Source organism: Sciurus carolinensis, chromosome 15 (assembly GCF_902686445.1).
Source record: "Sciurus carolinensis chromosome 15, mSciCar1.2, whole genome shotgun sequence".
In the NCBI taxonomy this organism is placed as follows: domain Eukaryota; kingdom Metazoa; phylum Chordata; class Mammalia; order Rodentia; family Sciuridae; genus Sciurus; species Sciurus carolinensis.
In genome coordinates this window covers 59,395,561-59,407,912 of record NC_062227.1, presented here as the reverse complement: position 1 = coordinate 59,407,912, position 12,352 = coordinate 59,395,561, and the positions used below count along the sequence as shown (strand labels likewise).

General features: G+C 41.0%; 1 protein-coding gene across 1 annotated transcript in view; it reads right to left on the bottom strand.

Moving 5' to 3' along the window:
- The window catches only part of Dcc (DCC netrin 1 receptor), a 1,110,494-nt gene extending 1,098,398 nt beyond the window's left edge, over positions 1–12,096 (bottom strand). The window contains exon 1 of the mRNA XM_047526548.1: positions 11,905–12,096. Coding sequence (XP_047382504.1) covers positions 11,905–11,995 — 91 coding nt within the window. The 5' untranslated portion in view covers positions 11,996–12,096. The remainder of the gene's footprint in view (positions 1–11,904) is intronic.
- Positions 12,097–12,352: the final 256 nt, after the last annotated feature.

Sequence of the window (12,352 nt, the reverse complement as noted above, 5' to 3'; positions counted from 1 at the left end):
TTGCCATTGTAAGACGAGCTCCTGAAGGCCAAGTCCTCCGAAGAGGCTTTGAGCTAACTGGGACAGGAGGGGTGCTGGGGCATTTTTCCACGGTGCATGGCTACTTAAACTGTGAGGAGGCGAAGGATCCGTCAGTCTCCTAGGGCAGTGCTTCTCACTCACCTGGGGTTTAATCCCTTAGATCTGGTCGTGACCTGAGTGTCTGCATTTGTAGCAAGTTCCCAGGTGATTCCAATGCTCTATCTAGGTCCAAGGAACACACTTTGAATATAGAGACCCTAGTGGTTCTGAAACTTGGCTGCATGTTAGAGTCAGCTACAGGGATTAAAAAGTCCTTGAACCTGGGGTACCCCATCAGAGATTCTGAATTAACTGTATTGGGGGGATAAAAATTGATAGAGTCAAGATCAGAGACATTCCTTTAGAGAGAAGACTCTGGGAACAAATTCTACCTATTACTGTAGGTGAACAAAGAACTAGCTTCTAGGTGTTCATGCTGAGTGGGTGCTGGATTGACAAGTGTGCAGGAAATGGATATGGTTAACCAGGAGAGAGTTAATAAGAGATGATGGTTTGGATTTGAATCCACAGGAGATGTGTTATGGGTTGCCAACTTTGATCAGTATTATGCTGTGTCAGGACCTTTTAGCTGGACCTATTAGCCTCTAAATCCAGCAAAGGCATGAACCTGCTATACCATGTGCTTGATTTCAAAATTGCCACTGGAGTCTGATTGTCTTATTTTATTTCTCAGTCTTTAAAACTACAACAATAAAATTGAGGAGGATTCTAGACTGACTTCCCACACTTGTGAATTTTTTTTATTTGTAGACTACCTCAGGATTAATATACCCCATATTAAGATCATACTAATAGTCAATAGCATTTATGAAATATTTGTTAAGTGCTAAGTAACTGGAATAGATATTTTATATCTCTAACTGCTGGAGTGATATTATCTCTCATTTGGAGTTGGGAAGTGAAAGTTGATTTTGTGTCCATTTTACAGGTGGGAAGGTTGAGGTCCAGTAAGCTTATGGCCTCAATCAAGTCCACTAGCTGGCAGGCTTTTTCACCTAGCTGTTACCTCTCTCATCATGACCAAAGACCACAGGATTGTGGAGTTGGTTCATCTGCAAAGTTCAGCAGCAGATGGTAGATTCAGTGGGAAGAGTGGTACTGGGTTCATTGACATGGAAAATTTGCAACTCGACCACTTCCGAATGAACAGCATCTGAAGGCAGAGAGAACACTGATCCATATCTTATGAAGTAGCAATATAAAAAAAAAAATGGAAGAATGGAAAGGATAGAAGAGAAAAATCATCTAGATTTAGAAACTAAATCTTAGATTTAGTTTCCTTTTTTAATTCATCAAGAGCCATCAGGCACACAGTTTGCAAGAGGCCACAGTAAGAAGAAATGTCTCTGTGCTGATCCTACTTCTATAGACAGCAGAAAGCCTATCTCCCTCTACTGGGTGACAGAGATCAGAGTCGAAGGGGCCTGTGGCCGTGTTGCTTTGCCTCACTATGTGTTCGAAAGTCTCTCTCCCTAGGCTACACCACCTGTGTCCACATGACTCCACTCTGAACATTCAGGATAGATAGGCTCACAAATTCACATCTGACAGATGAGAAAATCAGGGCAAAAGATGTCTATATAATTTGCTTAAATTTTTATATGATTATGCTGTTAGAGAAAGCTCCTTAATATGAACTCATTCAATTTATTCAACAAATATTTATTGACTATGAGAAGCTACTGTCGGTGAGAGGATCGTAATGTGTTTCCACACTATCATGCTTAGTTCTCCTGGCACTGGATATGTGGATATTCTTCGTGTTCACTATCCTTTCTCCCATCACAGGGCCTTTGCACCCACTTTACTTACCTGGCTGTCTCTCCCCTTCCCCTCCCACAATACCCCCTCCTTAACTGAGTTAACTCATCCTCAGGCATCAACTCAACCACAGCTTCCTCAGGAAATCTTCTTTGGTCTGTTCTCTGGATCTCTTTCTTGGAATAGTTTCTTTTTTTTTAAAGCCTTATGTCATTTGAAATCATAGATTAATTAATGTTTATTTGATTAGTACGTTTACCTCAGTGGGATCTGAGCTCCTTCACTACCTTAACACAGTTCCCGAAACACTCAGTGCAGAGGAGGGGAAAGGGGCTTGGAAGTGAAGGGGTGTGTCTATCACAACAGGCAGTCAGATCTGCAGGAAAAAACTGGTATCCACAGTTTCCTCATTATTACTGCACCTATAGCTTGGTTTCAACATGATTGACAACTCTTCACACCTTTTTTTGTAATTCAATCAATCTCAGGATACAGGGATGAGAGAATCATCTCTGTCAGACCATCTGGCTAATATTAATATATTAATGATATAATGCATAAACATTGTAGTTGGTATCCTGCAGTCTGTCCCACTTTGTTTGTATTCTTTTTTAATGAGTACTTTGTTCTGCCTTATATCCCACTTAGCTGTGTGTGTACCTGTCACCTCTACTTGAAGATGAGCCCTTGGAGGGTAGAGACACATTCAAACTTTCCATTTCTCTTCTCCTAACCCTGGGCAAATGCTCTGTAACTAATACCTTGAATCGAATACTTGATCATATTTGATCCTTATAATACCTCAATGATTATGTTAGGCACTGAAAGTCCTACCTGAAAAATGAGAACACAAGTTTTAGGAAACAAAATGTGTATGGCTGGCTATACCACAAGCTACAAACTATGCTGAATCTATATTTTATAATGCATGACTTGAGAGTTCTTACTTAGAAGAGCACATTAAATTTGGGGTCCTTGATTACCAGAAAGATATAAACAAACTAGAGGGAGTTCGGGTAAGAAAGATAAACATGATTAAGCTTCTGGAGGGGTATGAGGAAGGATTAAATCAACTAAATATTTATAGTCTGGGCTAAGGGAAGACTAAGGAGGAAGGCAAGCATGATTGATAGCTAGAATTATTCAATGCGTCAGCACAGAAGAGGCAGAGTCACTGAAAAGGGGGAAAAGGAACCAGGAGCCAGACACAGGAGTGGAGGGAAGAACATTTAGAAAAGGACCATCTAAGATGAACGGCGAAATAAATTTTTCACAACACAAACTGATGCGGTGCTGAAAAGTTTCCCTAGGGAAAGTCAAGAAACAATCCCTGGAGATGTCTCAAATCAGCAAGAGAAAATAACTAGAAATTGTCCTGCGGGGAACAGCTCTGCCCAGACATTAAACATGAAAGGGAAAGCTTTGCAGATTTTCTTTCTAATTTATATTCTTCTGGGATCCCATGAGGCTGAGGAAAGACGTGGGAACAATGGATTGAGGACTGAGTGTCGGGGTTGGCTTAGATGTCACAGCCTTGACTCACATCTCTAATGAGTGGGCACAGAAGGCAACCCGCTAGAGAGCCCACTCCAAGCTCATCCAAGGCTTTATTTCATCCAGGGACCTTCATTAACCTGCCCCATGGGAGTAGGTAAAAAGATAATGAACCCAAACGAAAACGGCGGGGGTTGTGGGGGAGGGTGCACATGTGCAGAGGTGTCTCACTGAAACCCACAGTCATATATACGACAAATTGAACAATCATATTAGATCTATGCGTTTTACTGTGTTGGAAACGTACCCAAGGTCAAACGGTGAGATTAGGACTTTTAACTCAGGTTTGGTGTTTATCATTATGATTCTGTGACTCAGTCATTCTTTGGTTTCATCATTTTCAAGGGATTCATAACGTGCCTTAAATTAAGCCTGGTGTCCCAGCATCTGCTTCACTATAAGTGAGGCTCTACATGGACAAAGTAGCAGGGTAAGTCAAAATACTGACAAGGTAGGGGTTGCCCTGTATAATCGATAGCCAATCTTACAGTGACTAAGGATCTTGTTTCTAGATCAAAATCATTGTACCTTTAGGAAAGATGCTCAAGTAAAGCCTGGACTAAAGTAAACACGATACAGTATTAGGTAACAATTTGCTTCAGGTTCAGTCTACTGAGGACATCAATGCCTGAAGGCAAAAGGTAGCTTACTGGGAGAAACAAAATAACCACCAATAATATTCCCATGAAAAAGCAAATGGATGCTCAATTGATGAAACAGAATGATAGAATTATCTTGCTGAAATCACAAATGGCCAACAAATTTATGGGAAAAAATGTTCAATTTTATTAGCAATCAGGGAAATGCAAATTAAACCCATAATGAGATGTTAATTCACATCCACCAGATGAAGGCAAATTAAGCAAATGAAAATACCAAGTGTTCGTGGAGACACGAAGCAAAGGGGACTTTCATATGCTCCTAGTGGGGGTTTTAATAGATGTACTATGTCATTGCTTTATAAAACTAAAGATGTCTTTGCTATGACTAAGCAAGTCTACTGCTAGGTATGCACCTTAAACATGATGGCGAATTTTTACTGGGGAACATGTATAAGAACATTCAAAGCAGCACTACCGACAACAAATTTTTGAGTTCCCAAAGTCCATCAACAGTGAAATGGATAAATTGTGGTTAATTATTACCATGGAATATCATACAACATAGTGGTTGAAATGCAGTATACACATCCATAAAGATGTATCTCAAATGCTTAATACTTAGCAAAAATGCAGGTCATTATATCTCTTTTAGTACAACCAAATATAGGCAAAGCAAACTAGCATACTGAAGATGCAAAGATTTGTGGTAAAACTGTATAGTAGACAGCTATTAATTATCACAAACATCAGAAAACTGCTGGTGGGCTCATAGGTATTTGTTGCATTATTTTTATTATGAGTTTTTATATATGTATGTATATATGTCATATACATACATATCATATGTATGTATGTATATATAGTTCACAATTTAAAGAAATCATACAATGTTGAAACCAGTAATATAACTAGAATTGATCAGTCCACACCCTCACTTAATAAGAAAAAATGGTATGCAAATTGATATAAATTTCAGAAATGTTACAAACCCATTAGTTAGAATGAATTAGGGTTATTTTCCTCTTATCAAGTGATTCAGGTCCACATTTAGAATCTCCTCTTTCCTTGGACACAATCTCAACAAAATTTGGTCTCCTATTTCTTAGTAAGTCAAAAGTACAACAAAAACAAAAAGAAACAAACAAAAAATAATAATAATAAAGTAAAACCAAAATCCAACAAGGATAGGGAAGAGTTTCAGCTGGACATAAGGAAGTAGACAAAATGTATTTTATGAATCCAAAATACAACTTTTAATTAAACAAATTAGCAGCCCATGGTCATTTCATGGAAAAAAGTAATCATCTAAATGATGTAGTACCTTCAGAAATCATCCTGATGATATCACATCATATAATAACTGAGTCACATCGATGCAATGGATCTATTAAGAACTCATTAAATCATATCCAACATACTCCTTAAAAGACAGCTAAGTGAGTGGAGAAGTATTTCTAAAAGACCATAGAGAAATGAGTGAAATCTAAAAATGTTGGGGCTTAACAAGAAATTCAGTTACTAAGACAAATGGTATGAGTTAATAATATTTATATAGTATTTATATCATCTACTCAACTCCTCTATTCTCTTATAAAAATGTAAATGCAGCTTTAAGAACATTTTAGATAGAATAAAGTTATATTGATAAGACCTCTTATTAGGTCACAATTCACTAAGTTGGTATTTTCATTAGATCACATCATAAAGATTCAATTAATTCAGTGGAACATTTTTGTCCTAGATACTCTTAAGAATAGCCTTCTGGCAAGAACTAAATTGAAAGGATGAGTAAGGACAAGGAAGACATCTCCAGATTGCAACACCACTGTTCAGTTCTATCACAGTAATCATTGCGAGTGATCTTGGAGGTCTTCCTACATGGAAGATGTGAAATGACTAAGCAAGAAAGAAGTCACAGAATTTGGATTTGTGAAATTCAGTTAAAGCATCTCACAAAACTAAGAATCAGTTTATAGGCACTGGGCTTTGGGAACTTAGCAGAAAAGAGAAACTCGCCCACTCAAGTCATGCCCTAGCTATAGACTTGAAAAATACGATCAATAAATACAGAATGATTTGTGTGTTTCCTGGTGAGACTTTCCCCCAAGAAATGAGAGTTGTGAGTTATATGGTTGTTTGGAACTATTCATAAAAAGCAATATGTGCTGGTATGACTATTGGCAAATTACCATCAATAATGAAAAGGAAGGCATATTCAATCATACGCATTATTATGTATTTCCAGGCCATACCACTGGACGTAGTTTAGGCATTTCTAAACTATCAAGGAAAACATTTTTACTGAACAGTTGAGTTAAAGGGGTTTGGTTTTTAAACCTCAGGCGAAAATTTGTCAAAGAACTTCAGAGCACTATAGTAATTTTGATCATCAATCAGCCAACCTGTATTTATTCACGTTAGTACAGTGCAGAACCTGAGAAATGTAAGATAAGGAATCAACACTCTCGTGTGGGAGAAGCAAAAGTGTGGTACTAAATTGTGCTGCGATTTACCTGAGTGCTGCAATTATAAAGGTGCATAATAATTTGCATTTTATTTTTGCTCTTACCCATTTGGCATATATAATGTGTACTTTTATCTTGCATATTTTTTATTAGCCTGCAGGGAAAATCTGGGTTGCTTATCCTTTCTTATTGACAAGTTTAACTTTCACTTAATCTGAGATCTTGTTTGAAGGAATATTACCTAAAATACATAGGGCAATGCCATGCCATGCCATGAATATTATGGTGACATTAAGAAATATTCTGATCTCCAAAAAAAAAAAAGTAACTTTGAAGAATTAAAGGTCTGTTATTCCACCTTGGTCACACCTTTGTGAACAAAAGGCATGTCTCCCTCAGTATAAACTATTACCCTGTAGTACTCACTTCTGTCTCTACTTAAAATGTGTGAGCTTTAGAACTGCAATAATACTCACCAAAAGGCCACAGGTTTGAGTCTCCTAGGTTAACAGTACTATTTAGCTATTTTCAGAGTGTAGTTTAACTCTCCACTGGGGGAAAAAAAAAATTCATGAAAGTTTAAAAATTTGTTTTTACTGCAAAGTCCTATGACCTTGCAAAATGTTATACAGCATATCAAACATAGTGCCAGTGGATCAGGGACTTGGTTTCCCAGTGAGAAAGCCTTCCCTGGACTACCTCTAGTGAGGCAGTAGTGATGCTGCACAGCTTAGAGAGGAGCTGCGGTCCTTCAGAGGCAGGTCATGGAGAAGCACCCAGCCACAGGAGCCTGCTACACATTTCACTGGACATGTGTTGATATTTAATTCAGTGTGCTTCAATCAGGAGTTGGTGAGATCTCAAGCTACGATTCATTAAGGTATAACTCCGGTGACAACTCATGAAACTCTTAAACTCTTTTCTGCAGCATCGTAATGAAACAGGAAGAGAGAGAAGATAAAAGAGAAGATGCCGTTTACATTCTATGAATTGTAAATGTGCAGAGTACTTACCATTTCACTTTAGGGATTACAGTATTTTTCCAGAACCAAGTGACTTTTTATCTTTAGTTAATTAATCAAGCAATCCTCAGTGGGTTTAAGTCATTATTCTTTTTACTCAAGCAAAGCTAAGATTTCCTGAAATTTATGTGAAATTTATGTATATGGTTCATCTAAGTGATTATCATCAAAGATAGATTAATCCATCAAAAATTTATCAGTAGAGCTGGTAGTTGTGAAACAAATACCCAAACAGAGCAATGTGATCCTAATTTGCTGTGAGCTTCTGACAACAGTGTGGGCCAGAACTGCGAAAACTGGAAAGAGCTCTAGCCAGGCAAGAACTCATTCACTAATGCAATCACAAGTGTCCTTACACAGTTAGGGCTACTGCAATTAACCCCAAAGTTAAACATTTATAGAAGAAAGCATGGCGGGTAGAAATCGTCTCTTTATGTATAGGTGTTTGGGTTTTAGTTTAAGACATTGCCCACAAACAACTGCTTTCTTTTCTAATAGTTATCCTGACTTGGAAAAGCATGAGGAAGAAGTTTAGAATGACAAATTCTCCTAAGAAATAGTGAGAATATTTGTTAAGTATAATCTTAGGGCACATTCTGTCATAGAAAGAGATTATCAGTTCGGAAACTTCAGTTCTGCCTTCCAACAGGCAGCACCAAGTAAAACTTAAAACTATTTTGGCCAGGAAGTCTTGATTTAACTCAGGGCTTGTTTCCAAAGGACAGTGGTCATACTAGATTAGATGACCCGACTTGGTGTATCTGGAAACATCCCAGGAGCAAACCACTTGCATTTGAAGAATCCCAGACCATTAGACCCATGCAACAGGAGATGCAAGCCAGGAAGCAGAAACACTTTTTTCATAAAAAATACTCTACAAAGAAATGGAGTGTTGGGATTCCCTTACAAGATGCACTATCATCTCTTCCCTCTCCAGAAGCAGGCAAAAATATCCCCTCTCCTCAAAAGGAAAAGAAAAGAAAATTTTCCCCCACCCACCAACTCTTGTCAAACATCCTACTGGCTTAGAAAACCATACCGTAGCCTGCAAAGAAATGTACTTCAGGAAGAAGTTTCAGCAGAGGTCCATTCAAGAATTTAGAACTGAAGCTCTTCCTTCTCAGTGGAAACAAGGAAGTTTGCTGAGAGGTTAACTTGCCAGGGAATAAATGTAAGTCATACACACTGAGAAGTTATAAATCTCTCCCCAGAAAAAAAAAAAAAAAAATGCCTATCAGCAGTTCAAGCCAGCCCAGCTTTTAAGAGCATTAAAGCAAATGCACTAAAGCCTAATATATTCACACATAACACATGTGGCGAACGTTTCACATGCTTCATAACTCAGAGGGCAGCTGCTGCTGTGTGGGAAATGGATACTGTGACAGGTCACTGGTGATTTATACTGCAGCACTCACAGAGGAGTGGACTGCTGGCCTGCCTAGGGGCACTCAGGTCCTACCACGCTTCCTCCACTCAACAGCACACCCAGATGGGGGAAGTGACCTGCTTTGGTTGGGGGAATAAAAAAGGGGGTAGATGGGGCAAGCCTCACCCCATGAAGTCCAGACTACATAAATTTACAGACTGTTTTCAATAGAATATAATCCAAACGTACATAAAGAATTAATTAATTAATGGGTATACCTCCTATTTTATTCATTAACATCTATCATCTATAATTCCCATCTTACCTGAGATTCTGAGACTTGATGTCTCTGCCTGGGACTCATGCCAAATATAGAAGATGGCATTTTACAAGAGCCTGCTAAAAAGCCACTGTCCTCCTCCCTCAGCATCAAGTCCTCACCCTATGCTGCCAGTGCTCGGGATGTCCTTAGTTGTGTCATAATAATCGTGTACAAATCTGCAGCAGTTCAGACTTTACCTAGAAAGGGGGAAAGGACCCAGTGCTTTGTGCAAGTCTCCATAATCCTTTGTTACCAATCAACAAAGTCTTTAAAACACCCTGCTGAATGGGAATTTCACTGCTGGTAAACTAGAGGTTTGGCCTTTTTAAGGGCACCTCCTACTGGTCCTTTCTTAGAGTGAACTATGCTTTCTTTTTCACCAATTCCTGCCATGTTCCCAAAGTGTGGAATTTATCAATAAGAAAAAAGATGATACTCAGATAAATGAGCAAAGATGACCAGTGTGATTTGAAGTAGCCATATCTCTAATGTGCACCATCCCCTGTCCTGGGACCTGTGAAAAGGCCACCACAATTCAATTGCAACTAACAGAAATGAATTTAGAAGTGCAGAGAAGTTTAAAGGTAAAGATGGACAAGCCTATCCATGGGCATATTCCTTGTATATGTATATTTTCATCTGCTTTTCAAGCACGAGTTTATATATGAAGAGAAATTTTTAAGGTGAAGAATAGAATAGAGATAAATAGTGATAACTCTCTAGACAAGAAACTTAAGTGGGAGGGGGATATTCAATTAATTTGGAGATTAATAAGACATATTAAATCCACCTCCATTCATCTATCCCCAACGTTTGCCAGACAAAAGTCACTTGGGAAATGGCTTTAAAATACTGTCGCGTAATGGACATTGTCCATTTTTATACACCTTGCGCAATGCATTAATTTTAGCCAGGGCATTTCAGGCCTTCAGCCCCCTTTGGTTTTGCAGACTCCTACCCAGCAAGGGATGCCCCCTCTGAACTTCCCCTCTCCTGTTGTTGGCCTTCCAACCTGCCAACCTGCCAGAAAGAGCGCAAGCAAATTTTCTGTATAGAAGGAGAGTTCTCTTCCTAGCCTCAGCGTCTGCAAGTCCCAAGGAGGATATTTTTTATAGACACCTATTCATTACAGTGAGGATGGCAAGCCCCCCAACCCCCGCCCCGGCCCACCTTCTGCAGCAGTAATTGCAGAGGACAAAGCTCTGGGAGAGAGAAGCCCGGGAGGAGGGATCGCGGGCATAAGAGCGCGCAGATGCGGGTACCCGAGCACCCCAGGCGCGTGCGCATACACACACACACACACACACACACACACACACACACACAATCTCCACAATCTCACGCTCGCTCGCTTTTTCTGGCCGAACGAGGACGAGGAGTGGAGAGCTCGTGCACGCATAGGGATTCCTGCCCGCTTGTGGCCGGGCCAGGCTTTGGGAAGCTTCGGGCTGGCCGGGCGCTTGACTGCCTCCGTCCCTAGCAACCATGAAGAGGCGCATTCTCTGCTCGCGTTCGCAGCCCTTGGCCACGCAGCACATAGCAGGGACAAGAAAGCCTGAGCTTAGGACTCCAGGGAGGCTGGGGACTTTGGTCGCGGATATTTAATTCTGTTCCCTGGTAATTTTCAAGGCTCAGGTTGAGGCGCTCCTACCTAAAGTCTGGTCCCTTCCTGCACCTTCTTTTCCTGTGGGTATGGGAAAAGGTCGTTTCCTAAGGGATTTGAATGCTCAGTCAGCGGCTCTCTGCCCCACTAGGCCTGCTCGGTACCTCAGCGCCGGTCTACTTGTGATGAAGTTCCGCAAAATGAGTGAACCTTATAATGTGTCGCTTCGCTCTCTTTTATTCTTTTGGCCGCCGAAGCCCCAGCTCTGTATTCGAAGACTGCAGCAGCCTGGAGCAGCCTTCAGATCCCTCTTTCTCCGGCTTTAGCTCAAATCTAATTGCCAAACAGTTTTGCCATTTTCAATTAGAAACTGCGTTTGCCAAGTGCCAGAGCCAGGGGCTGGCTCACCGGAATATCAATCATTTGGAGTTTGGAGGTGTCCTGGAGATATTTGGAGACTTAGATTAAGAACTGCATTCACCGTTAAAAATAAAATAAAAAATAAAATAACATAAAACGTACCTCCCTCCCTCCTGACAACTCTGCGCTTCCTTGGGTATCAATGTCCCCTCCTCCGAATTACCCAAACATATTAGCTGTCCCTTTTCAGATTCTCAATCAGCAGGTCCAAAAATCCAAACCAGCAGGCGCATATATTCACATACAAACGACTCAGTCCCACCAGCTACATCCCGCACAGACTTCCTCAAAGACCCCTCTATGTCCTCCTCCGCTGCTCCTGTTCCCCAATTCGCTCTCCCCTTCGTAGGTTTCTAAGGTTTTAAGGATCCAGCCCAGTTCCTTTCAACGACATCCCCATCACCTGTCCCAAACCACGGACCGCTCTCCAAACCACGGCCAAGTATTTGCAAAAGCAAAGATGCAAGAAGCACTAGATTTTAAAAGAGCGAAGAGGCGCCCCTCTCCCCCGCCACCAACATCCTCCGCCCCCAAGGGGGGAAAAAGTCTTCTCTCTTTTATCATCTGTGAGGAAATGGGGAACAGAGCAAGCGCCGAATATCTTTTTATTTTACCACCACCCTAATTGCACTCTCGCCAATTGAAATGAGAAGGGAAAAGGGGTAAGAGGGTGGGCGAGCGACGAGAAGAAAGAAAAGAACCTCTTACCGGTGACTTGAAGATGCGCGCTGAGCAGGGAAGCTCCGAAGAGTACAAAAGCCAGCTTGGGTACCCAAACACATCCAAGACTATTCTCCATATTTCAGCCAACACCTTCGGGGCCGGGGGTCCTGGGCAGCGGCGGCACTCACACACATGCACTCACACACGCATGTACACATGCACACACACGCGCCAAGCCCCTTCGGCTTCCTCCTCCTCCTCCTCGTCCTCTTCCTCCACCTCTTTCTCCACCTCCCCTGTGCCTCTTCTGCCTCCGAAGCCTTTTTCCTTGTCCACTGACGGAATCAGCAGCCAAAAGAGGCAGCAAAAAGTTCCATTCGGTCCAAGAGATTCCGAGCCCGGGTAAAGTAACTCAAGGAGAGGGAGGGAGCAAGAGAAGGGAAGACAGCTCTCAGCGGGGCTTGCAAGTCATCAATAAACAGAATATCCAGGA